This window comes from Odocoileus virginianus, chromosome 3 (genome assembly GCF_023699985.2).
Source record: "Odocoileus virginianus isolate 20LAN1187 ecotype Illinois chromosome 3, Ovbor_1.2, whole genome shotgun sequence".
NCBI lineage: Eukaryota > Metazoa > Chordata > Mammalia > Artiodactyla > Cervidae > Odocoileus > Odocoileus virginianus.
The window spans coordinates 12,324,675-12,352,445 of record NC_069676.1 but is presented as its reverse complement, the minus strand read 5'-3'; the positions used below and the strand labels follow the sequence as shown (position 1 = coordinate 12,352,445).

The 27,771-nt window shown below is 42.9% G+C and overlaps 1 protein-coding gene and 1 pseudogene across 3 annotated transcripts; both read left to right on the top strand.

Moving 5' to 3' along the window:
* Positions 1 to 1,556: 1,556 nt before the first annotated feature.
* Positions 1,557 to 25,022, top strand: LOC110147032 (zinc finger protein 713). Of its 3 annotated transcripts, XM_070463988.1 has the most exons (8): positions 1,557 to 1,760; positions 4,680 to 4,803; positions 9,231 to 9,319; positions 9,929 to 10,055; positions 11,482 to 11,565; positions 12,724 to 12,773; positions 13,383 to 13,465; positions 14,198 to 25,022. In XM_070463988.1, the coding sequence occupies exons 4-8, from the start codon at positions 9,976 to 9,978 to the stop codon at positions 14,366 to 14,368; spliced, it is 468 nt and encodes a 155-aa protein (XP_070320089.1). In that variant the 5' UTR covers positions 1,557 to 1,760; positions 4,680 to 4,803; positions 9,231 to 9,319; positions 9,929 to 9,975; the 3' UTR covers positions 14,369 to 25,022. The 3 variants fall into 3 exon arrangements, with proteins under 3 accessions (XP_070320089.1, XP_070320086.1, XP_020763950.2); XM_070463985.1 differs by lacking the exon at positions 4,680 to 4,803; XM_020908291.2 differs by lacking the exons at positions 4,680 to 4,803; positions 13,383 to 13,465 and having other exon boundaries at positions 13,503 to 25,022.
* A 393-nt stretch (positions 25,023 to 25,415) lies between these two features.
* On the top strand, positions 25,416 to 26,572 carry LOC139034482 (leukocyte surface antigen CD47 pseudogene; annotated as a pseudogene).
* Positions 26,573 to 27,771: the final 1,199 nt, after the last annotated feature.

Sequence of the window (27,771 nt, the reverse complement as noted above, 5' to 3'; positions counted from 1 at the left end):
TTTGCCTACAAAGGTATCATCAAAGCTATGGTACAGATGTAACAGGTGGACCATAAAGAAGGCCTAGCACTGAATAATTTATGCTTTTGAACTGTGGTGCTGGAGCAGACTCTTGAGAGGCCCTTGGACAGCAAGGCGATTAAACCAGTCAATCCCAAAGGAAATCAACCCTGAATATTCATGGGAAGGACTGATTGCTGGAGCTCCAATATTTTGACCACCTGATGCAAAGAGCTAACTCATTGGAAAAGACCCTGATACTGGGAAATATTGAGGGCAGGAGGAGAAGGGGGCAGCAGAGGATAAGATGGATGGATGGCATCACCAATTCAGTGGACATGAACTTGGGCAACCTCCAGTGAGATAGTGAAGGAAAGGGAAGCCTGGTGTGCTGCCAGTCCATGGGGTTGCAAAGTCAGTTACGACTGAGCGACTGAACAAGTCTCAAGATTAATATACAAATGTAAGATAAGTTCTTCCCAGCTGGCGCTAGTGGTAAAGAAACCAGCTGCCAACGCAGGAGACTTGAGTTGCGGGTTCAGTCCCTGAGTGGGGAAGGTCCCCTGGCAGAGGACATGGCAATCCACTCCAGTATTCTTGCCTGGAGAATCTCATGGAGAGAGGAGCCTGACGGGCTACAGTCCACAGGGTCGCAACGAATCGGCACTACTGAAGTTACTTAACACACAGGTTCAAAGATAATAATAGAAATAAAAAACTGAAGAGGGTTGTATTAGTTATCCACTGCTGCATAACAGACCACCAGCAAACTTAGTATGCCTTACTGAAAGGAGGTACTAAGGAGTAGCTAGAGCTGGGAGAAAAGCATTCTCAGAGACTCCCACAGCCTGGCGGCTCCCAGGTGTGCTCGAGGATAGGTCCAATCGACTTCAGTAGACCTGGTCCCCCGCCCAGCCCGAGCCTCCCGCCTGGCCCCGCCCCCAAGGTCCCTATTGGAGCCTGCCCCGCGGGCCCAGTGGCTCCGGTGGGGAGGATACGGGGACTCTCCGGTCCCGAGGCTAGAAGATGCTGTGGTCGCCGCTCTCGCCGCCTCAGGTGCTACTAGGTCGGCCCCCGAGTCTTCCCCCTTCTAAGGAAATAGTGGGCGTCCCTGGAGCGGCCATCCTTATCGAAACCGCGCCACTGTTTTCCTAGCGACCTGCCTCCAGCACCGAGGAGTAGGTCCATGTGCGGTCCCGCCTCTTGGGGGGCGGGGACTCGGCGAGGGCGTGGAGATGCGGCTGGGAGGGGTGTGGGGTGGGGTCTGGGTAAGGACTTGGAAATGGGGCTCGGGAGGCAGGTGACGGTGCTCGCGGAGCGGGGTCTCGAGAAGGGCGGGAAGATGAGCCTCTGGGGGCGGGGTCTAGGCGGGGGCAGGGGTAGGATCCAAGGGGCGGGCTCTGGGCGGAGAGACTGGGCTCAGCGGGGCGGGGGCTCGGCGTGAATGTGGAATTCTGGGAGGCGGGGCATAGGAGGAGGGGCTTGGAGCTCCAAGGGGCGGGGTCGGAAAGAGGGTGGGGCCTTGGGCCTCCGGAGGCGGGGATTCGAGCGACTGAGTATTCAGCTGGCGTTGACGTTTCGTCCTCGTGTCCTTGGATTCTCGTGATCTGGCCGTTTCATCCGTTTTTCCAGCGAGAGGCGCCAGTGAAAACATTTTTTTTGTGTGCCCGTGAAATTTAATCAAGGAGGTCCCTTTCTGCCTTCCTTGTACAAGAGAATTTTACTTGTACAAGACTTTTGCTTTCGTGAGCGGCATTGAGGTGAGGTTAAGATAAACTTGTTTTCAATTTTTATTTATGTTTGACAAATTCGTTTGGGAAAATAATTTTAGGATTCTAGGGTGAGTATAAATAAGCAAGTGTGATAAAGAAAACGAAGGAGGAGAAGTGAAAACGTAAATAACAGGTCTTAAAATTAAAGTAAGATTATTCTTTACATCCGGAATCAGCTCCAACTTTCCTCCAGTGGCTGTGATCGCCGCTGAGTTTAAAAATATAGGGATCTCTTAATATTGATATTATTAAAAGGGATTTTGGTGTTGTATATTTGTAGTGAAGGCGTGAAAGAATCCAAAGTGAAATACATGAGATTGTATTTCATTAAAACAAAAGGATTCTTCAGTAAAAGGGAGGAAGCAGCTTTCTTAATATTAGTAGAAGAAAATCGAATTTAGTAGCCTTAAACGAGATGTGTTTTGACCAAGTGAGTTTTTTTTTTTTTTCAGTGAAGTTAAAAACTCATGGGTGAAAAATTGGAGGAAAAATGATTCTGGAGGAAATTCAGCAACACGGGTTCTTTGTTTCTGAAAATACTTCTCACACCTTGTTGTTCAGTTGCTAAGTTGTGTCTGACTCTGAGACCCCATTGCCTACCTTACCTTTCCTTAAATAACATGAGTGGTTTATATTGTGGACAGCCATTTAAATTAATCCCAGTGTTAATATTTGTACTGTATCTTATTGGATGTGTGCACCTTCAGTCTAGCTGTAACTGAACATTGTCCAGGGCACTCAACAAAACTCACTGGGTGGTGAGTGTGAGCCAAACCTAAGTCAATGCCTGGGTACCAGAAAAATTAAAAATGCACAGTGCTGTCTCCCCCCAGTAGGCTGTTTAGAGGAGAAACAGATGTGAAACTGATATGAGGGCCTATAATGGACAGATGAGCTTAATTATATGGACAAGCAGGGAAGGAGGCTTGATATTAGGAGGCCCTGATATCTAAGAACTGAAAGATAAGTAGGACAGAGCTGGGCAGAGGCTGTGTAAGAAGGGAGTTTGAGAGGTGGAAGGAAGTTCAGAATCCCAGAAGCAGGACAGAGCCTGGTGTATTGCCTGAATGAAGGAAAGAGAGACCTGACCTGGAAGGGCAGAGAGTGATGAGAAAAGGAGGCAGTGTTACCTGAAATGTGGGTTCACCTCTTGGTGGGCATCTAGCCAAATGACATAACCAAGCCAAAGAGCAGGAGAGGTAAGGATTTATTACTTGCAGCAAGTAAGGAAGACATTGGGATCTTTCCCAAAGCAATGATTGCTTGAACAGCAAAATTGGGGTAGTTTTAAGCTAAGGGTACATTCCTACTCATGAAGGGGGTTGAGCAGAAGAGAATTCAGCATGGAATTGGGGCAGAGGTTGCCATTTGTCCTTATGCAATTTTTAACACTTCAGTTATCTTCCATCTGTAGTTTGTGGCTGCAATCTCATGCCTGCTACTTTCTGGATAAGAGTCTAACTCTAGAGAGGTGAGAAGGAATCATTTTTGGTATATGTAGAAAGGGGAAGTGAATATTTCTAAAAGAAACAGTGCTGTGCTTTTCAAAGTAAATATTGTAGTTTAAAACAGAAACAAACTGAAAATGTTACATGCCATGTATCTTTTGTTGTATGCCGAGCTGAAACATCATTTTGCATGGTAGCGTTATTTTTTAAATTTTTTAAAAATAAAGATGAAAATCTATTTATTAATAGTTTATTTATGTATTATTTGGCTGTACCAGGTCTTAGTTGCAGCATACAAGATCTAGTTCCCCTGACCAGAAATGGAATTCAGGCTGCCTGCATTGGGAGCACCGAGTCTTAGCCACTGGACCACCAGGAAAATCCCTGTTGTTATTTTCTTTAAACAATTAGTCAAAGCACATTTTATTTCAGCTAAGCTTGCCTGGTGGCTCAGATGGTAAAGAATCTGCCTGCAACTCAGGGCATGTGGGTTTAATTCCTGGACTGGGAAGATCCCCTGAAGGAGGGAATGGCAACCCACTCCAGTATTCCTGCCTGGAGAATTCCATGGACAGAGGAGCCTGGCAGGTTATAGTCCATTGGGTCACAAAGAGTTGGACACAACTGAGGGACTAACACTTTCACTTTTTACAACTTCCATAAAGTAGGAGAAGTGGAAGGAATATTGAAATAAACTGAATATGAAAAAATTAAAGTAACTCAGGAAACTGTAGAGTAAAAATATCAACATTTCCCTTCATGTTTCCCCTGCCAAATGCCCATGAAATAGTGTTGTGTTCTTCTCCAGAGGGTCCCAGTGTTACCTATCTCAGTAGGCCTTTGCAGTTTTTTTGCAAATTGTAATAAATGATATATAACATGAAATTTTCCTTTTAACTTTTTTTTTTTACTTAAACCATTTTAAAAAAAGTCTTTAGTGAATTTGTTACAATATTGCTTCTGTCTTTTGGTTTTTTGGCCCCAAGGCATATGGGATCTTATTAGCTCCCACCCAGAGATCCAGCCCTCACCCCCTGCATTGGAAGGTGAAGTCTTAATCAATGGACCAGCAGGGAAATCCCAGTTTTTAACCTTTTTTGAGGGTACTTTTCAGTAGCATTAAGTATATTCACATTGTTGTGCAGTCAGCACCACCATCCATCTCCAGAACTTTTTCGTTTTCCCAAATGGAAACTGTACCCATTAAACAGTAACTCCCCAGAACCCTAACTTCTAGACCACGGCACCCTCTGTTCTGCTTTCTTTCTCTGTGAAGTTGACCCTTACCTCAGATAAGTGGGATCATATGGCATCCGTCCTTTTGTGTCCAGCTTATTTCATTTAACATAATGTTTTCAAAATTCTTCCATGTTGTAGCATGTGTCAGAATTTAATTCCTTTATAAGGCTGAATGGCTTCCCTGGTAGCTCAGTTGGTAACGAATCTGCCTGCAATGCAGGAGGCCCCAGTTCAGGAATTTCATATTCCATGGACAGAGAAACCTGGCGGGCTACAGTCCATGGGGCCACAAAGAGTTGGACACGATTGAGCAACTAACACACAAGGCTGAATAATATTCCATTGTGAGTATACACATGTTGTTTATCCATTCATCTGTTGATGAGCATGGGGACTTTTTCTACCTTTCCTCTATTGTGAATGATGCAGCTATGAATATTCATGTGCACATATCTGTTTGAGTCTCTGTTTTCAGTTCTTTTGGATGTATATACTATTGCTGGGTATGGACATCCAAAAGAATGGAAAAACTCGAATTGCTGGGTCTTTAAGGTAGTTATGTGATTCAGTTTTTGAGGAACCATCACACTTTTTAACAGTAGCTGCACATTTCACATTCCCACCAGCAATGCATAAGTGTTCCAGTTTCTCCACATCCTCTCCAACAATTGTTAGTTTTTTTTCTTTTGATAAGAGTCATCCTACTGGGTATGAAGTGATATCTTGTTATTTATTTATTTATTTGCCCCACCAGCCTGTGGGATCTTAGTTCCCTGACCTGGGATCCAACCCATGGCCCCTGGAAGTGTGGAGTCTTAACCACCGGACTGCCAGGAAAGTCCCTCAATATGGTTCATGTTTGCATTTCCCTAATGATTAGTGATGTCAAGCATCTTTTTGTGTGCTTATTGGCCATTTATGTATTTTCTTTGGAGAAGTATTCATTGAAGGCCTTTTTCTCAGTCATATTTAATACATATGTATATTTTATAAGCTTCCCAGATGGTGCAGTGGTAAAGAATACACCTGCAGTGCAGGAGTTGCATGTTTGCGGTGCAGGAGACTTGGGTTTGATCACTTGTTCGGAAAGATCCCTTAGAGTAGGAAATGGAAACCCACTCCAGTATTCTTGCCTGGAGAATCCCATGGACAGAGGAGCCTGGCAGGCTACAGTCCTTGGGGTTGCAAGAAGTTGGACAGGCTGAGCCGCTGAGCATACACATAACTTTATAGATTATATGAATGTATTTAATACTTCAAGATCTATGTCAGTTTTTTATTTTTAAAAGCCATAATCATATCCCACATACAAATATCTGGTCAATCTTTAGCCCCTTGCTATACTCTAATGGATATTTTGGTTAGTTCCAGTTCTTACCCATTATAAACAGTTTGTATAATAGTAAACAAGCTTGAATATACACACACATCTATTTATCTGTCTATATCTACACAGGTGCCAAGGTTTTTCTTAGCTACAGTCCTGCAAGTTGCTAGTTGAAGGCATGGGAATATTTAAAATTTTTATACACATAAATTCAAATTACCCCCAGCACAGTCCCAACTGCCACAGGCCCCTGGTCATCTTTGTCATCTGTGGCAAAGACAATTTTTTCTATTGGGTACTGAGGGCGGGTGGCTGCCTGAACCTGGAGCCCAGATAAGACATCCCTGGGGCACTTCCCTGGTGGTCCACTGGCTAAGACTCCATGCTTCCAATGCAGGGGGTGCTGGTTTGACCCCTGGTCAGGGAACTAGACCCCACATGCTGTAACTTAGAGCCAGTGTAGGCCCCCCCCCAAAAAAGAGAGACATCCCCTGAAGCTCTCTCTCAGCTTGCTGGTCCACCACATTTTGAAATTATTCCCCGCAGCCCCTGTCACTCCCACAAGCCTAAGAACAGGCCTTGATATCCCTCTTGCAAAAAAACAAAAAAACCCCTCTGCTGTATCAAGCCTCTCTCCGAGGGAGTCTGCCTTGTAGGGGTGGCGCTGCCCCCAGAGGAAATTTCCTTTGCCTTCCTGAAACCTCCAGCTGACAACAGCCCCCTCCTCTTTTGCCAAGGAGAGGGGAGAGCATAGTCAGAATGAAGAGACGCCCCTTACCCTCTGTCCTCCCAAGTTCACTAGTGCCTGAGCTTTCTGGGGTGTGTGTGTGGTGTGTATGCTCAGTCGTGTCTGACTCTGTGACCCCATGGACTGTAGCCTGCCAGGCTCCCCTGTCCATGGGATTCTTCAGGCAAGAACCTTGGAGTGGGTTGCCATTACCTTCTCCAGGGGATCTTCCCAACCCAGAGATTGAACCCAAGTCTCTTGCATCTCCGGATTCTTTACCACTGCACCACATGGGATAACCCTTTTAAATTTGATGGGAAAATATGCCATTTGTTAAATCTGTAAAATACATTATGCATATGTGTGTAAAGTATATATGATATATGCATATTAATTTTCACATGTTATACAAAATACATATATTTTTGCCTCTGCCAAACCTCACCTTGAACAAACTTGCTTCTCCTCCATCTTTCCCTCTCAAGTAGTGGTCATCTTTTAGCTAGTGTACTAATATTGGAAGGAGAGACTTGCTGTAGGCTGAAATCTCCCATCTTAGGGTCAGGGTTTTTTTTTCTTTTTGGCTGCACAATGCAGCATGTGGGATTTTCGTTCCCCAAACAGGGATTGAACTTGTGCCCCCTGCATTGGAAGCCTGGAGTCTTAACCACAGGGCTGCCGGGGAAATCCCAGGTCAGGCTTTCTTTGATAGGAAAGAATAAACAAAGCTGAGAAGTGGGATGACTGATGGGGTGGTAGGGTAGTTTGTCAGGGCGGACAACTGGTTTCCAGGTTCATGGGTGGGTCAAAGTTCAATGACCCAGGAGGGTTGGGGGTTGGGGGATGGGGAGAAGCCTGATTGAAGCTTGGTTAAGTTCTGTCCAGGCTTTTCAAGGGGGACAGACAGTTCAGGTACTCATTCACAGACAGATATTGGGAATTCGGATAGCCTCTGTCTGGCCTTGTCCTAGGTAAACAGCCATCCTTGGGTCTTACCTGAGTTGTGTGGGGAAGGGTGTTTAATGGCAGGACAGAAAGGGTTGGAGAGGTGGTTCTTACCCATCACTGTTTTCTAGGACCACAGGGCTCAGGTATAAAGTTCAGTTGTTGGGAATTCTCTGGGTGTCCAGTGGTTAGGACTCAGTGCTTTCACTGCTGGGGCCCAGGTTCAATCCCTGGTTGGGGAACTAAGATCCTGCAAGCTGTGCCTTCCTCCACTCCCCACCTCCAAAAGTTCAGCATTGTGAATATAAAAGATCCAGTGATCCTTCCTTGGTTTCTTTACCTTCTCCCATTGGCTGAGGGTCAACTGGCCCCTCTTCCACCCCAGTTGAATTCCCTAGCAAATCCTTTGGTGTTTCCTCTGATATGTATACCATACTAATGACTTAGAATGGTCTCTGCTGCTCCTGGCCTCTTCCAAGGCGTTCTGGGCCCTGCCACTGCTGCTTACCAGCCCACTGCTTCTATTTCTGCCCTCCCCAGTTCTGTCCTGTGAATAGCAGTCAATATGATCTTAAAAAAATAAAAATAGGAACAGAACACTCTTGGTGCCAAATTCTTCTGCTCAGCTAGTCATGGGATATAAACCCACATGTCCCTTTGCCCTGGTCTTTTATTATTATTTATTTAGTTTTGGCTGCACTGGGTCTCTGTTGTTGCGGGTGCTTTTCTCTAGTTGGGGGCGAGTGGGGGTGCGGTGGGGGGGGGGTGGCTACTCTCAGTTACGTTTCATGAGCATCTCATTGCTGTGGCTTCTCTTGTTGTGGAGCATGGGCTTAGTTGCCCCACAGCATGTGGAATCTTCCTGGACCAGGGATCAAACCTGTGTCCTCTGCATTGGCAGGAGGACTCTTAGCCACCGGACCACCAGGGAAGTCCATCCTTTGCTCTGGTCTTGACTCAGCTCCTGGTCCCTCTGCTCCTTCAGTTTTCCTCCCCAGACACTCCAATCACCAAGCTCCAGCCACTCCCACACGGGCTTTCTTCCCCCTTGAGCCCCCTCCCAGAGCTAGTTCATGCCCTGGCCAGTATTTTGAGACCCTCTTCCTCCAGGGCTTCTAAAGGCCAGGACGAGGTAGGAGTGGAGCCCCAGGAGCCCCTGCGCCCCAGGATCGATGCTTTTTAGGGTTTGGGATATTTGGGGGATAATATTGTATTATTCCTTGCTTCCTTCCTTCCCCCCTCCCTCCCATCCTTTTTTTTGGCTGTGCCTGACCAAGGATAGAACCCTGGCCCCCTGCACTAGGAGTGCAAGGTCTTAACCCCTGGACTACCAGGGACATCCCGTTCCTTTTTCTTTCTTTTTTTTCCCCCTTGCCAAGTGGCTTGTGGGATCTTAGTTCGCTAAGCAGGGATTGAACCTGGGCCCTTGGCAGTAAAAGCCTGGAGTCCTAGCCACTAGACTGCCAGGGGATTCCCCTCCTTGTTTTCGATTTATAAATTTGGAGGACTGACTTGCAAAACTGTTCTGAAACTTGATTACCCACAATAGTCACAGGAGATAACTAGGCTTCCCCCGGGCGGCAAGGTCCACTGGCCTCTTTTCTAAATGTGAGAGAGACAGGGCCTCCCTGGCCTTTTAGTGAAACCTCCCGGAAGGCAGGTGGGCGGGCTTGCCTTTGCTTCATTCAGGGTGGTGTGAAGCAATGTGCAGGCGTGGGTGGAGTGGAATCCAGGCTTGGCCTGTTGCTCACGGCATCTCCCCTGTCCTCTAGCTATGCCTGCTCAGGACCCCACCTGTCCCCAGGAGGGGAACATGGAGGAGGAAGCAGTAGCTTCAGTGCTGCCAACAGCCTGGTCAGAGGTAACTGGAAATCCCCCTCCATCCACGTGGCGTCTCCCTTCCCTGAGGGTGGGTGGCCTGGAGCCTCCAACCCCACCGGGACTTGTCCCTACTCTTCCTCTAACGGTGGCGAAGGAGCTTCCCAGAGAATGCTGGCATTGCCTCAGTATTTATGAACTTTTCTCAGTATAGTCCCTTCTGGGCTGTGACAGAAAATCAAGAAAATCTATGAGACCACTTTGTCTCAGGAACTCTTGGGAACATCACTCATTCATTTATCTAAATTAAAAAAAAATGAAAATTTGTCACCATTTATTTATTTAAAAAATAATTTTTATTGGAGTATAGTTGCTTTAACTCATTCATTTACCAAGTATTCTTCCAGGACCTTGGGGACCTCAGGGCTGGGTGTACCTGACTGAGGGGACCCAGGCAGGATGGGTTCACAGACAAGCTGGAGAAGACTTCAACTGTGTGTTGAAGAATTAACATATCAATGGGGCTATATGGGGCTGCTGAGGTCAAGTTCACCTTTCTGTCTGAACTTCCCAAGCCTCAGTCATCTGGCTCCATCTTCCTGATGCCCTGGCCTCCTGGGACACTGATGGAGATGAGCTTGTGATATTTCAGGACCCAGTGACCTTCCAGGAAGTGTCGGTGGACTTCTCCCGGGAGGAATGGGCCCAGCTGGCCCCTGCTCAAAAAATCCTGTACCAAGACGTGATGCTGGAGAACTACAGGAACCTGACTTCTGTGGGTGAGTGTGGTCGGCCACCTCTCTTCATTAGTAGATTTTGTTTCTGTTTTTCAAAGCTATCAGTGGTTTAGTGATGGGGAAGTTTACATGTCTGAAGCAATGTTCTGGAGCAACACCCCACCATATGTACACAATGGGCAGGATGTCATTCATAGGTTTTTTTTTTTTTTTTAAAGCAGATTTATTATTTTTAAAAATTATTGATTTTTTTGGCTGCACTGGGTCTTTGTTGCTATGTGTGGATTTTCTCTGGTTTCAGCGAGCAGGGCCTACTCTTCATTGCAGTTCACAGGCTTCTCATTGTGGTGGTGTCTCTTGTTGCAAAGCAGAGGCTCTAGGGTGCAAGGATTCAGTCGTTGTAGCGCACAGGCTTAGTTGCCCCTCAGCATGTAGAATCTTCCTAGAGCAGGGATCAAACCCATGTCCCATGCATTGGCAGGTGGATTCTTATCCACTGTACCACCAGGGAAGTGTCATTCATAGGTTTTTGCTGCAAACCTTTCTCAAGCACCTGCTGTGTTGCAGGAACTGTTCTTGCTCTTGGGAGGAGTATGTGGCCCATCCTTAAGAAGTGATACTGTAGGGACTTCTCTGGCAGTCCAGTGATTAGGGCTCGACACTTCCCCTCTGGAAGGGGAATAGGTTTGATCCTTGGTTGGGGAACTAAGCTCCTGCAAGCTTTGCAGCATAGCCAAAAAAAAAAAAAAAAAGTGATTTGTGTAGAATGGGGGTGAGCACTCTTTTTGTTAAGGGGCCAAGGAGTAAATATTTTCAGCTCAGTGGACCCTGGGTCCCTGTTGCAACTGCTCAATGCTGCCACTATGGTGCCGAAGCCACCGCAGATGGCATGTAAGCAAATAGGCAGGGCTGTGTCCAATACAACTTGACTTACAGAAGCAGGTGGCTAATGTCTGGGCTGCAGGCACTAGCCCCTAGTCTCCTGTCTTCCTTTTGAGAGTGAAGATTTATTCATTATATCAACCTGATTTTCTTCATGATTGGAAGTTTTCATGCCCATTATGTGTGTCTCTGAGCTTGGGTCTGAGGATCCCTGGAGGGTATGATGTGAGATAGTTTCGGGTCTTGGGTTATCATGTTGGTCTTCCCAGGTGCCTCAGTGTTGAAGAATCGCCTGCCAATGCAGGAGATGCAGGTTTGATCCCTGGTCTGGGAAGATCCCTGGAGAAGGAAATGGCAACCCGCTCCAGTATTCCTCCCTGGGAAATCCCATGGACAGAGAAGCCTGATGGGCTGAAATCCGTGGGGTCACAAAGAGTGGGACACGATTGAGCGACTAAACAACAACCATCATTGTGTTACTGCTCATGGGGCCACGCATGCTGAAACTGTTGGCCCTACTCTGGGCAGAGTTCCTGTGTTGACCCTGCACACCCCCCCACCTCATGTGTCTTTCCCCATGTGCCAGGGTATCATCTCCGCAAGCCCCGCCTGCTCACCCAGGGGGAGCTGAGAACCCGGAAGAGGAGACTTCTCCAAGACACCTGTGCAGGTGAGCCCTGGGGAAAAGGAGCCCCTTTACAGAGCTTCTCAAAGGTCATTTTTGTCTGAGAAATTGTGTCCAGCCACTTGGGGTGAATTTCCTCTTGAAACTTCTACTTTCCTTCCTCTCCTTCCCTTCTCTCTTTTCTCTCCCACTTTTTTTTTTTTTTCATTCTCACCATTTATTTTCTTTTTCTTTTCTTTTTTTTTTTTATTAGTTGGAGGCTAATTACTTCACAGTATTGTAGTGGTTTTTGTCATACATTGACATGAATCAGCCATGGATATACATGTATTCCCCATCCCGGTCCCCCCTCCCACCTCCCTCTCCACCTGATCCCTCTGGGTCTTCCCAGTGCACCAGGCCCGAGCACTTGTCTCATGCATCCAACCTGGGCTGGTGATCTGTTTCACCCTAGATAATATACATGTTTCGATGCTGTTCTCTTGAAACATCCCACCCTCGCCTTCTCCCACAGAGTCCAAAAGTCTGTTCTATACATCTGTGTCTTTCTGTTTTGCATATAGGGTTATCATTACCATCTTTCTAAATTCCATATACATGTGTTAGTATACTGTAATGGTCTTTATCTTTCTGGCTTACTTCACTCTGTATAATGGGCTCCAGTTTCATCCATCTCATTAGAACTGATTCAAATGAATTCTTTTTAATGGCTGAGTAATATTCCATGGTGTATATGTACCACAGCTTCCTCATCCATTCGTCTGCTGATGGGCATCTAGGTTGCTTCCACTTCTTTTTTAAATTGAAGTATAGCTGATTTACAATGTTGGATACATTTCAGATGTACATCAGAGTGATTCGGTCATGCATATATGTTGTTTTAGTCGCTAAATCATGGCCACCTCTTTGCGACACATGGACTTAGTCCACCAGCCATATGTGTATTAATATATATGTATATAGGGTATTCCTCAGGGCTCAGTGGTAGAGTTCTATCCATGAGTTGGGAAGATCCCCTAGAGAAGGGAATGGCTACCCACTCCAGTAGGAAATCCCATGGACAGAGGAGCCTGGTGGGCTACATAGTCCATGGGGTTGCAAAGAGTTGGACATGACTTAGCGACTAAACAACAACATTTATATATATATATATATATATATATATATATTCTTTTTTGTTTGTTTGATTCTTTTCCATTGTAGGTTATTACAAGATTTGAACATAATCCTTGCTGTTTCTGCCACTACAACATGTATGTATATATCTGTATTCTTTTTTTGTTGTTTTGATTCTTTTCCATTGTAGGTTATTACAAGATTTGAACATAATCCTTGCTGTTTCTACCACTTTTTCTATAAGAATAAGCTCTGTCCTGCTTTCTCTTTTTTAAAATTCATTTTTATTGGAATATGGTTGATTTACAATGCTGTGTTAGTTTTAGGTATTCAGGAATACCTAACTAGTTATGCATGTACATATATCCATTCTTTCTTAAGCTCTTTTCCCATTACAGAGTACTGAGTACTGCTTCTTCTTTCCAGAACATTCCCAAGTGTGCTATTTGCCCATTTTCCCACTGTCCTCAAAGTTTGCTTGCCCTCTTTTAGACAGTTGTCTCATTCTTAACAAAATTGTTCCTTGCCTGTCACTTGCCATTTTCACCCCTTGTTTGTGTCCTTGTCAAATTCTATACCTTGCTGAAATCCTAAGTCTGTCTTTAGCTGCTGGTGCATTCTTCCCTGTCACAGTGACTAAGAAGAGTCAGTATATGAAAGAAAAACTCCATGGGCCTCTGTTTGTTGTTTTATCTAACCATTTATTTCTCCATGAACTTAAACATTTTTCATTCTGATCATTTCAGACCAGAATTCTCAGCTTAAAACCAAGGAGACCACGGCTGGGAGGAATAAAGTTTGGGAAAAACCATTTACTGGCAGGAAAGGGGTAAGGCTCATGAGGGTTCATTGCTGGTTCTCTGCAGGAGGGAATTGCCATGAGATAGACAAAGAGCGCAACAACCTGGGGAGACACGAGGGGCCAGTAGCCTTCACCTAAGATAAGTCATGTCTCAGGAGAGAGTCTTGGGGTGCCATGAATTTGGGTAATATCCTAAACTGATTTCAATAGCGATTCATAGATAGATCCCACAAATAAGCAGGTCCATAAATATAACTTAGAATTGAGTTTTTGTTTTACATAACTATCAGAAAAAAAGAAGTCTGTACATAAGAAGTCTTATGAATGCAGCCATGATGGAACCTTATGGTAGCGCATTCCCTGTATTTACCTGGTGGCTCAGGTGGTAAAGGATCTGCCTGCAATGCAGGAGACCCAGGTTCAATACCTGGGCTGGGAACATCCCCTGGAGAAGGGAATGGCTCCCACTCCAGTATTCTTGCCTGGAGAATTCCATGGACAGAGGAACCTGGCGGGGCTGCAATCCATGGGGTCACAAAGAGTTGGACCCAACCGAGCGACCAAACACTTTGACTTCATTCTCTCTGCTCAATTTGAACTCAGACAGGGCAGAAGCAGTGCACTTGCTCTGAAAATGGTAGCAATTTCTAAGGTAGGAATTTGCTTTCTTTACTCCACACACTTCCTATGGGGGAGAATTCCCATGAGTGCAATGAAAGTGAGAAAGCCTTTAGTTACTGCCTATCTCTTCATTGACAGGCACCAGCTCAACCTGGAAAGAAGTCCTATGAACACAGTCTGTGTGGAAAAGCCATCAGAAGGAATCCTGACCTGACTACTAAGAGGAATTACACAGGCGCGAAACGCGATGAACGTAAAGAATGTGGGGAAGCATTTAGTTATCCTTCCTTCCTTGGGGTCCACGTGTGATCACACACTGGTGAGAAAACCTACAAATGTTCTCAGTGTGAAAAGGCTTTCAGTTGCAACTCCTCTCTCGGGCCGCACGCATGAATTCATCCTGGAGAGGAACCGTGTAGGTGTAGCTAGTGTGGGCAGATCTTCAGCTCTACTTCGAGCCTCGCTGTAGCCAAGAGGATGCACGCTCGGGAGAAGCTGTATGATGAATGCAGTGACTGTGGGAAGGCCTTCGTCAGGAGCAGTGACCGGACAGTGCATAGGAGAGTGCACACGGGGGAGAAACGCCGCCAGTGAAGTGATGCAGCAAAACCTCTAGCAGAAAGTTCTTTCTGATGGCGCACATGAGAACCCATACTGGGGAGAAGCCCTGCCCAGTCAGCGCCTGCAGAAAAGCCTTCCATAGGAGCTCTAAGGCGACTGCCCACAAGAGGCTACATGCAAGAGGGAAGATGTAGCAGTGCCGGAAGCTTTCCAGTCATTCATCACGTAGGAAACACGTGAGGATGCACACTGAAGACAGGTCTGGGAGTGGAAGCAGAGAAAGGCTCATCGGTCACAGGAGAGCAGCTCTGTGAATAGCTTTGGTATGGGGGGAAGCCTGCTGGGGCTTAAACTACTGCACAAGGAAATTCAGAGTGGCAGGGCAAACATGTAAACGTGAAGAATGTGGGCTTGCTTTTATTAGGTCCTATCTTGAAGCTGAAAATCTAGCTCATTAATTTTCAGTCTGTGTTTTTGAATTTAAGCAGTTAAGGCCATAGATATCCTGCTCAATACCCCATTTGACTACATTACATGTGTGTGTGCTCAGTCATGAAGCTGTGTCTGACTCTTTGCCACCCTAGGACTGTAGCCCTCCAGGCTCCTCTGTTCATGGGATTTTCCAGGCAAAAATACTGGAGTGGATTGCTATTTCCTCCTCCAGGGGATCTTCCTGACCCAGGGATCAAACCTGCGTCTCCTGCATTGGCAGGTAGAGTCTTTACCACTGAGCCACCAGTTGAACCCGCACATGGGTTTTAAGCTAAGGTTTTTAAAACTTTGGTTTAGTTCTAAGTATCATCTGATTTATCTATTAGACCTGTTTTAACTCACAGTGTCACTTTACTTTTTAAGCCTATCAAAATACTACTTCACTTGAATTTCATCCAAACTCTGTCCTTCCCCCCAGTCCTCTAATATCCTTGTGTCTTCCGTGGTTTGGTGGGACACCCGGGGGTTCCTCGGGGATGTCATTTCCTGTGTAACAAGTTGGTAAATCCCATCTTGTTACACTATAGGTTTTGTCCCTGGTGGTCTTTGGCTGATTTGTGTTGGGACAATAATGTGTAGTCACAAATACACTCTGCTAGAAATGAGAATACATTTAGATTTTCATCTTATAAAATGTTCCTAAAATACCCTTCTAAAATGTCTTCTAAAATGATTTCCTATCCATGTTGATTTTTATTTATGGTGTCAGGTTTTGTTGTTCAGTCGCTAAGTCAAACATAATTTCTGTTCAAAGTTGGGAGATGAACTCCAGGAAACGGAATTTTGTGCTGATTGTTGAACCACAGTTTTTTAAACATCTCTGTTCGTTTTATATCTGCTTTTTCCAAGACCAAGAAAAGAAATCTTTAAATGTATTTTTCATGCAGGCAGCTGTTTCTTTGAACCTCTCTCTGGAGAATGATGTTTAATTTTATAATTCTGTCTGAAAACTTACCTTGCATGTAAAATGCACCATTTTAAATGTACAGGTTGATGAAATTTGACCAGTGTGTAAACCTCTATAATCACCATCCAAATTAGGATATAAAACATTACCATCTTCCCAGAAAGAATAACATTGATTTTTCCCATCATTAACAAAGCTGTAAACTGTGGAAATGAGAATGCTTTTGTGTTCCATAATAAAAGAGCAATTTGATAGGGAAAAAAAAAATTGCCTGGTGGAAATTTCCAGTGGGTAGGACTCCATGCTTTACTGCAGGAGGTGCATGTTCTATCCCTATTTGGGGAACTTAAGATCCCGAAAGCTGCCTAGCAGCAAAAAACAACAAAAACCCTCAATAAACAACATGACTTTAAGCCTGGCAGTTTAACCTAAGCAGACAGCCTAGAAGCTGATTGCCTCATCACGCATGCCCACATCACACGACGTGATAGGCCAATGTCCTTCTCAGTGCCCTAATCAAGAGCTTTGTGCAGGGCTCTAAGCACCTTAAAGCAGTTGCATTGGGGGTTAATTTGCAGAGCAGATTGACTGTTCTAAGTTAGGCCAGTCTGATGTATTTCTTTCTCAGCCCTCCAAAACAGTAGGGTTTTTAAAAATTGTATATTTAAATTTATTTATTTGACTGTGCCAAGTCTTTGTTGTGATCCATGTGATCTAGTTCCCCAACCAGGGACCAAACCCAGGCTCCCTGCATTGGGAACATAGATTGTTAACCCCTGGACCAACAGGGTAGTCCCCCGCCACACACACTAGTTTAACTCTTTGTGTTTTGTGCATATTTCTAAACCTACACTTTAAGACAGGGGTTTGCAAACTTTTTTGGTAAATGGGGAGATATTAAATATTTTTGATTTGGTGGGCCAGATGATCTCTGTTACAACTACTCAGCTCTACCATGTGGGACAAAAGTGGCCACAGAAAATACATAAATAAACAGGTGTGGCTGTGCACCATCAAAACTATACAAAAACAGAAGCCAGGCTGGCTTATCCTTATTTTAAGGCAGAGGTTGCATTAAGAAAGTGGAAAAAGGAGACTCGTGCTTTCGAAAAGCACTGCACCTTATTGGCTTATTTATTAAAACAAAAACAAACAACAAAACACTCACAGAACTTTGAAGTGTGGACACTGGATCCTCAGTATGTAAGAAATTGGGAATTTCCTGACGGTCCAGTGGTTAGGACTTGGTGCTCTCACTGCAGTGATTCTGCGTTCAGTCCCTGGTTGGGGAACTAAGATTCCACAAGCTGAGAGGCCTGGCCAAAGTTAGAAATATTATAAAAAAAATTAATTTTGATCGACAAATGTGATCTTGAGGGAAAAGGGAAACTAGGAAATGCAGCTTCCAAAGTTCAGAGAACACACATTGCTGGTGGGAACTTAAAATGGTGTTGGTTGTAACTGAAAACCACTTGACCCCAAAGAGAAATCAAAAGCTGTCCAAAGACTTGCACACAAGTGTACAAAACATATGTCATGATAGCCAAAAAGAGAAAACCCAAAATTTCCCTTTGGGGAGCTGGATAAATAAAATATAGTTAACTGTACAATGAAATATTATTTGGCCATACAAGTACATGAAGGTTTTTTTTTTCCTTTCAATTTTTTAACTGTGCCATGCAGCATGTGGGATCTTAGTTCCCCAACTGGGGATAGAACTTCTGCAGTGGAAGCTTGGTGTCTTAACCACTTGACCACTAGGGAAGTCACAGAAACAAATGAACCTTGCAAAACATGCTCAGTGAATGAAACCAGTCACAAAGGACCACAGACTGTATTACCCATTTATGTGACATATCCAGATTAGGCAGAGAGGGCATAGAAACAGAAATTAGGTCCACTTTTGTCTGAGCTGGTGGGGAGAACCCGATTAACTATGCAGGCATGAGGGATCTTACTGGGGTAATGGAAATGTTCTAAAACTGGTTCATGCTGATAGTTGCACAGTGTGATACGTTGACTATAAATCATTTGAGCTGTACATTTCAAATGTGTGGGTTTTACGGTATGTGAGTGATACCCCACTAAAGTTGTTTTAAAAGGTTCTTCCATTGTGCATTCATTTTGGTAAACATAGCTACCATTTTCATCATGGCAGGATAGACCCATAATACTCAGTTATGAAGTCATCTTTGTAATTGTGGCATTCCTTGGAGAGGACAGTCACTGTCTGTTTTCTCAAATGCTGGTATTCAATTGTTAATGAGTCTTCTTTGGACTGAATGAATGATCTAAAGAGTGCAACACTCTTTAACTCATTATTGGGGTTCAGTTGGGGTTATTTATCTTGGCGTGTCATCTTCTCTTTCAGGGTCTTCTTCCTTTTAACCCATAGTTTCCATGCTACACTTTTAAATTTGGTTCTTTTCCTTGTGTTATTTAGAAGTCTTTTTGGACTTCTTGTGAGAAATGGCATGGTTTTCTTTCCTAGAATCTGAATACTTCACACTGTATTTCTGGAGAAGACCTAGAGGTATATGTGTCTTGCTGGTCCTCATAGAGAGTTCTCTTTGTTGAGTCTGTTCATAGCAAATTTGATACACTCCTGTCTAATAACTGATGGGTAGATCGTTGGGGGGATTTCTACAGATAACCATATCTACATATACAGATAGATTCATTTGCTCCTTTTAAATTCTTACCACTTTCTTATGCTCTTGTTGCCTATCTCTGGCAGGGGCTTTTGAATCATATTGATTAGAAGGGGCCTTCTGCACCTCCTGATCTTAAATGGCATTGTATTCCTATTGTATCAAAGTGTTGTCTGCTGTTAAATTTTGGTGGATGACTTTATCAGGATGAGAAAGTTGCCTTCTTCTCCTAGGGCATTAGTGTTCTTTCTTAAGAACAGGCATTGCATTTATTTTTTTTTTTTACAAAATCGAATGTCTGTTCTGCATCTTGTGAGATGATAGTATTTGTTCATTGATGTATTTCAAAACCCCTGGAACAAGGGTAGAACTCATAGCAGGCACTCAATAAGTATTTGTTGAATGAATGAATGAATACAGGTAGCTTTTTTTTTTTTTAACATGTCTGTGTGGTAAATGACTTGAATTGACTCTTCTACTGTGCTATTAACCTTGCATTCCTGGCTAACTCTGCCCTCTCATATCTACTACACAGCACTGTTCCCGGTTTGCTAGCTAGGCTTTTTGCATCGTTGAGTGACACCAGATTGCAAATTTCCCTTTGTGATGCTGTTCTTTTGTTGTTGGGATATGCCAGCCTCATAAAGTTAGTTGGGGAAATTCCCTCAAAGTCCATGCCTTTACTCACCAATTATCAACTTTTTTTTTGGACAACTGTTTTATGTTTTCCCTCCTCATGTATGTCTGACTTGTTGCGACCCCATGGGCTGTATAGCCTGTCAGGCTCCTCTGTCCGTGGGATTTTCCAGGCAAGAATCCTGGAGTGGGTAGCCATTCCCTTCTCCAGGGGATGTGAGCCACCAGGGAAATCCCCTTTCTTTTTTTAATGGGTGAGCCATTACAAACATAAGACTTCGTTAGCATTCATCCCAAGAACCGGGATATTGTCAAAAATAGAAAGATCTTCCCTTCCTCCAGGCTGACCGTTAGTCTGCCACAGTTTCATGGACGTTGGCCAGTCACCAGATTTCTGGATCAGAGACTTAAGGGCTTTATTAACAGTGCAGGAGGCAACAGATTCTTCACATTCCTGTTGATTCTCCTTGACCCCCAAGTTGCACAGGGGTGCTGTGCAATGACCCACGTGGCTGCTACACATGAAGTCAGTTTGTGTCACAGCTCAGGAACCCCAGGGTTTTCTAATGAGCTGTAAACAAATCTGCCCCATCTTTGCCTGGGAGGGAGACTTAACTTTATGACACTGGACTACAAACATACCTGCCCTCTGCCCCGAGGATGTCTACTCGATAAACATCCTCAAGGACACAGTCCAGAACAGAGCAGGACATGTGGAACTGTGAGTTATCCCATGGAGAACTATCTCCCAATGGACATTTCCTCTATAATCAAAATATAATGAATATACATATGAAATTTAACATGGATAAAATGTTAGAGCACACAAGCTCTAATCAAATTTCTCCCCACAAATATCCTTTCTTGAGGATTCAAATTATAATTTAATTTTTTAAGTTATTTTTTAAAAAAACCTTGGGAATTCATTGGTGGGCCACTGTTTAGGGCTCTGCACTCTCTGCCAAGGGGCCTGCTGGGTTCAATCCCTGGTCTGGGGACAAAGATTCCACAAGCTGTGAGATGCAGCCGAAAAAAAAAAAAAAAGCAAAAAACTTACATAACAAGTCCTGGGAAAATAAACACTTAAATATAGCCTTCTGAAAAAAGTGACTTTATTCAACCCTTTATTCACTTCTGAAAAAAGTGACTTTATTCAACACTTAAATATAGCCTTCTGAAAAAAGTGACTTTATTCAACCCTGAATCAGGTAAGACAGGAAATGGATGCCTGCACAGAAAACTTTTCTTTCTTTTTCATGGAAGTTGTGAAAGCCCTCATGAGCACCCATCCTTCTATGTGACATGTAAGGACAAATAGAGAAGGGTCGTGTTAGTGTAATGACTATGGATGGGCCTTCAGATGGGACCTTCACTTACTATTTACAAGAGAACTCATTTTGAGAGAGGGACTCTGTCAATGTTATGAATGTGGGTTTGACTTTATGCTACATTCTTTTTTTAAAAAAATATTGAAGTAAAGATGATTTACAATGTTGTGTTAGTTTCAGGTGTTCAGCAAAGTGATTCAGTTATATGTGCCTGTATATATTGTTTCCAGATTCTTTTCCCTTCTAGACATAGCTCCCAATGCTGCATTTTTTACATGGACCCCGAGCTCATTAGTTTCTTGGCTTTTCCTTGCGTAATATAAATACTCAAGGCCACATATATCACTCTAAATGTCCTCCAGGTTAACAAGCTGTGATAGGTGATCTTTTTACTTATTGTGGCTCACTTCTAAATACTGTCTTATTTCCATTTTGACAGCCCCTTAGATACATGGGTTATTCAGGAATATGTCTTCCAGATGCGGTGCCGGGGTTTCTCGGTCGCCTTGTTTTTCATTTCCATTCTAGTTGTTTGTGGCTGGAGTCAGCGACCTGTAGGATGTGGAACCTTTGGCATCTGTTGGGGCTTTCTGGGCCCAGTGCAGCTCACATTGCTCTGTGTCCCCTCTTCCCACTTCCTACTATTGCAACCTGGGTTTTGCTCAACTTGTTAAATGTTAGTAAAACAAAAAACAGCAAACCCAGCTTGCTCTCTCCGTCTTTCTTTTTTCTTTTTTAAAAATTATTTAACATTGGATGTGCTAGGTATTTGTTGCTGCATACAGGCTTTCTGTAGCTGGGGTGAGCAGGGGCTACTTTCTCTTACGGGACACAGGCCTATCATTGTGCTGGCTTCTCTTGTTGTGGAGCACGGGCTTCAGTTGTTGTGGTGCAGAGGCCCAATTGTGCAGCATATGGGATCTTCCTGGGCTAGGGATCAAACCCATGTCTCCTGCATTGGCAGGAAGATTCTTATCCACTGAGCCACCAGGAAAGACCCTCCCCATCTTTCTTGAAGGAATGCCTCACAGCCCTGGCACATGGCAGAGAGGCAGAATCACTGGTGTGATTTCTAGAAAAGCTGTTGAAAAGGGGACAATCCCATGTTTGTTTATCTCACTTTCTTTATCCTTGGTCCCTCCTCTTTCTTTCTGCCTGGAAAGTAAATACAATGCCTGGGGTTGGAAGAAGGTGACCAGTAGGCAGAAGCCACAGGCAAAGATGGTTTCGCCAGAACACAAGGCTTCCTTGCTTCTCAGCAATTTCTCTGAGTGGCTGTACCGACACTGAACTGCTTATCTCTAGACTCATGGTACATGAGAAAAAGAAATATTCTTTTTTTTTTAAGTCTCCACTGTAGTTTCATGATGGGGGAGCTATCAAGAGTTTTTTCTTTATTTCTGTTAGGAGTTTAAACATTTTTTTTATTTGACTGCATTGGGTCTCCTTGCAGCACACAGGATCTTTGTTTCGTCATGTGGGGTCTTTTGTTACGGTACACAGGCTTCTCTCTAGTTGCGGCTCACAAGCTTAATCGTTTCACAGCGTGTGGGATCTTAGTTCCTGGACCAGGGACTGAACCCGCATTCCCCTGTGGTGCAACATGGATTCTTAACCACTGGACCGTCAAGGAAGTCATTCTTCTGAAGTGTTTATCACTCCCGTTGAGTACGGTGCCTGCTGGTGTGGTTGCCAGGGGAGCCCGCATCTTGGGCTTCCACCTCGTGGGCTTGGTTTTTTTTTTTTACAGTAGTTTTTGTCATACATTGAAATGAATTAGCCATGGATTTACACGTATTCCCCATCCCGGTCCCCCCTCCCACCTCCCTCTCCACCCGATCCCTCTGGGTCTTCTCAGTGCACCAGGCCCGAGCACTTGTCTCATGCACCCAACCTGGGCTGGTGATCTGTTTCACCCTAGATAATATACATGTTTCAATGCTGTTCTCTTGAAACATCCCACCCTCGCCTTCTCCCAGAGTCCACAAGTCTGTTCTATACATCTGAGTCTCTTTTTCTGTTTTGCATATAGGGTTATCGTTACCATCTTTCTAAAGTCCATATATATGTGATAGTATACTGTAATGGTCTTTATCTTTCTGGCTTACTTCACTCTGTATAATGGGCTCCAGTTTCATCCATCTCATTAGAACTGATTCAAATGAATTCTTTTTAATGGCTGAGTAATATTCCATGGTGTATATGTACCACAGCTTCCTCATCCATTCGTCTGCTGATGGGCATCTGGGTTGCTTCCATGTCCTGGCTATTATGTGGGCTTGGTTTGCTATTGGCCTGGTTGCTGCCCCACGCAGAACCTCCCTCTGGGGTCGTGCTAAGACTGCTCCTGGCAGGGACTAAGCCTGGCGGGAGTGCTAGTAGAAGCCCATCCCTGTAGGTCATGGGCTCTTCCGCTGCTGGCCATGGTTCAAGAACCCCCCCTGGTCTGGCCCAGACTTGGCTGGACTGTTCCCCTGTCTGGGGCTGTCCTGACCCAGCCTTCCTCCTCTCTTCCTTCTGACTGAGCTTGACCACAGATGACAGAATATCAATGGGAGTCATTGACAAACTGGTCAAAGCTGATTCTGTGACCTGCTGTCCACAAAAACCTGATGGAAATGGGTTCAGAAGAAACTAGGAGAAAAATTGGAGACAGCAAGGAGAAAGGTTTTTTTAGATCTATTTTGTTCAATATTATTATTAATAAAGCCATGCCAGTCTTCTGGTCAGATAGCTCTCCCGGCTCATGTTAAGCCTTCAGTGTACTTTAGAGGTGTCTCTTGTAAAAAGGATGTAGCTGGATCTCAACCCCCATGTCAGTCCACTCTGAAAGTATCTTTCAATCTGTAAACCCGTCTAGTTTTTTATTGTGATTTCTAATATATTAGATTAACTTCTACCACCTCATAGTTCTGATTTCTATTCAGATTTCTTTTAAAACATGGCAACAGAGAAGATTTGATGAAAATGTATAGGTACAGTTAAAAAACAAACAATAAACTTGTGATGCTTTAGTCGCTAAGTCATGTCCGACTCTTACGACCGCATGGACTGCAGTCCTCCAGGCTCCTCTGTCCATAGGACTCTCCAGGCAAGAATACTGGAGTGGGTTGCCATTTCCTTCCCCAGGGTAATATTATGTATCCCCTGCCAAAAGAAGAAAAAAGAATGCAAGTAAACAACAGGTGAAATATAGATGTCTGTACCTGAGTCAATCACATTCTGGCAATGTCAGTATTCTTATCTTGATAATGAATTACAGTTATGTAAGACGTTGTCATTAGGAGATGCAGGACAAAGAGTCCATGGGACCTCAGTACTATTTTTGTAATTTCTTGTGATCCTTATTCAAAATAAAACATGACTAAAAATTGAGAAAGGAACAATAGCGTGTTAATACTTTCCTACTTTTGCTCACTCATTTTTGAGATTTATTTAAGTCACATGAAACTATAATTTATATAATTGCTACATAAGGGTCTTTTGTATGAATGTACACAACTTACTTATCCAGTCTACAGTGGATGGGCCTCTCTGGGTAGTTTGTAGCTTTTATCCTTTATTAAAGAAGTTGCCATAAACATTCTTGTACACCTCCCATGAACTCACTGGGTGTAGAATATTTATGTTCAGATTTCTTTTGTATTTTATGTAAAATGTATCTCATTGCTGATTACTAATGAGAATGGGCATCTTTTTATATTTATTGGCTCTTGTGAGTTTCCCTTTGGAAATTACCTTTACATGTTTTTGCTAATTTCTGTCTGTATCTTTGTCATTTCTCTATGTTATAGGAGTGTGATATTTCTGATGCCAGTTCTTTTTTCCTTGTCAATGCCCCTCTTTATGGCGTCTTGATGAACAGTGATTCTGAACTTTAATCTGTTAGTTTCTGTGTCTCATTCCCAAACCCCAATTCTAAATATGTTCAGCTTCATTGTCTTCTTCAGCTTTTGATGTTTGGTTTCATGTTTAAATTCTCAATCAATCTGAAATTGACTTTTGTTTGTGACAGAGTATGACAAGTTTATTGATAATGATTTCAGATTCCACAATACAACTAATCTTTAATAAATAAATGACCACTTGTTAATACTGGTACTGTATCAAAGAAGACTTTTCAATTATCTGAAGAGGCTATAAAAATCCTTCCCCCTTTCCATCTGTGTATCTGTATGTAGCTGAATTTCTTCACCTACTTCAATCAAAACAACATACCACAGCAGAATGATTGTAAAAGCATTGAGAATGTAAAAAGTATGAGAATACAACCGTTCCTGTTAAGTAGACATTAAAGAGATAATGCAAAAATGTAAAATAATGCTACTCTTTTAATTTTTTGTTTTGGAAAATATACTTAAAAAATAAAGTACTATTTATTTATGTTTACATGTAATGACTTATTTTTAACAGATGAGTAATAATATTTTTTGAGTAATATTTAAAAAAACCCAGTTTAACATTATTCTTGAAATTTGACAGTGTTTAAGAAGATTTTAGGGGGGAAATGGAGAGAGCACGTTGTTCATGTAGGAAAGAAAGCACTTGCGACCTTGGGTTATAAAAGCATGTATCAGTCTCCCAGGGCTTCCCTGCTGGCTCAGCTGATAAAGAATCCGCCTGCAATGCAGGAGACCTGGGTTTGATCCCTGGGTTGGGAAGATCCACTGGAAAAGGGAGCGGCTACCCACTCCAGTATTCTGGCCTGGAGAATTCCATGGTCTGTATAGTCCATGGGGTCACAAAGAGTCGGACACGACTGAGCGACTTTCACTTTCACTTTCATCAGTCCCCCAGGTTCAGCTCAACTAATATTTAATGTAATCAAATCTGTAGAATATACTGTTTGCAATCAAACCGTTGTCATCCCATGTTTTGTTAATAATGTGGAGACGAAGAACATTACTGAATTGTATGTCAGATGGAAATTTAAAGGAGAAAACATTTTCATCTTTGATGGAAGTCAGCGGATGTCCAAGTCCAGCAGTTACTTTCCTAGTGCAAAAATCACACCATCAGAATTACTGCGTGGCATTGCCTCTTTGAAGATGGATAAGAGTGATGCCGTCTCAGGAAACTACACTTGCGAAGTAACGGAGTTGAGCAGAGAAGGGGAAACCATCATAGAACTAAAATACCGTGTTGTTTCATGGTTTTCTCCAAATGAAAATATCCTCATTGTTATTTTCCCAGTTTTGGCTATACTTCTGTTCTGGGGACAGTTTGGTATTGTGACACTTAAATATAAATCCAATTACACGAAGGAGAAAGCCATTTTTCTGTTAGTTGCTGGACTACTGCTCACCATCCTCGTCACTGTTGGAGCTTTTCTTTTAATCCCAGGTGAATATTCAACAAAGAATGCTTCAGGACTTGGTTTAATTGTACTTCCTACAGTAATATTAATATTACTTCATTACTGTGTGTTTATGATAGCTATGGGGATGTCCTCCATCACCATCAGCATACTGATCCTTCAGATACTGGGCTATGTGCTGTCTGTGGTCGGATTCAGCCTCTGTGTCTCAGAATGTGTCCCAGTGCATGGTCCTCTTCTGATTTCAGGTTTGGGTATTATAGCTCTAGCAGAATTACTTGGATTAGTTTATATGAAATGTGTTGCTTCCAATCATAGGACTATACAACCTCCTAAGAAAGCTGTAGAGGAACCTCTTAATGAGTAACTGAAGTGGAGTGGTGGACTCTGATTTGGAGAGTAGTATGACATGAAAGAAATACACTTGTGTTTAAGCACCATGGCCTTGATTCATTGTCCTGGAGAAGAAAACAAGAAAAGTAACTGGTTTCCATCTATGGGAGAAAGTAAATAATTGACCTTTAAATGATTGTTACCGTTAAGTTTTTATTCAAAGCATTTTTAAATTTAATTAATAAATGAATTATGATCTGTGTTGTGTGCCAAAAAAAAAAAAAAGAAGATTTTAGCAGAGCCTTACAAGCTTTTATAGAAATGAAACTTATTTCAAAAAAATAGGTAAAGAGATCAAAATAAGATTGTATGTCTAAGAATCAATTGATAAATATTAAAATTCACAAAAAATAAGTAGAATATTATATAAAAATACAAAATGCTTTTTTATTACCTAACATTATCTCTATTTTCTTTCTTCCTATCAATCTTTTAATCAGTCAATCATATTAGTTAAGGTAATGCAGGCTGTTGAAACAGATAAGTCCTGAAGTCCAATGTAGCATTAAAGATGTATTTTGTATATTCTTTATATGTGCTGAATGTAGAACTGACAAGATTTTGTGGTAGATTACATGAGTACTAATCTATACTAGTTCATGTTGAGGTTTGACAGAAAACAACAAAATTCTGTAAAGCAATTATCCTTCAATTAAAAAATTAATTAAAAAAGAAAAAAGAATAAAAGGTGGCTTCAAGGATTTTGGCTTGAGCAACTGCTCAATAATGGAACTGTCATTTACTGAAATGGGGTAAGACTGAGCAGGAACAATGTTGGGAGAAAATCATGCATTAGTTTTTGGGCATCTTAAAATTAACATGACCATCATACCCAGTAGTGGAGATGTCAAGCAGTCATCTCCTCAGGCCACTTGCTACGGTCACTACAAAGACATGCTATGACATGCTAGTTTCTTTGGAAAAAATGTCACTTGATTATTTAGAATTTATCATAGCATGAAATGTCTTTTTGACCAAAAGTGGATTCCCCTTTTGCCCCTTCTATCAACTTCTTTTTTTTTTCCACGCTGGATTGCTTGGGGGATCCTAGTTCCCCAGCCTAGTTCAATCATGAGATTGAACCCATGCCCTCAGCAGTGAAAGTGTAGAGTCCTAACCACCAGACCACCAAGGAATTCCCTTAACAATCTTTTTTTTCTTTAAACTTTTTATTTTGTATTGGGGTATAGCCAATTAACAATGTTGTGATAGTTTTAGGTGATCAACTTCTTATTTTTAAATATTTCAAACTTGCCATGAAGTTGAAAGAATATACTGGTAAGCACATGGAGAAACTGAAACTCTTGTACATTGCTGGTGGGAATATGAAATGATGCAACTGCTGTGGAAATCAGTCTGGAAGTTCCTCAAATAATGAAATAATTATTATGTTCCACTCTGGGTATAAATCCAAAAGAACTGGGAAA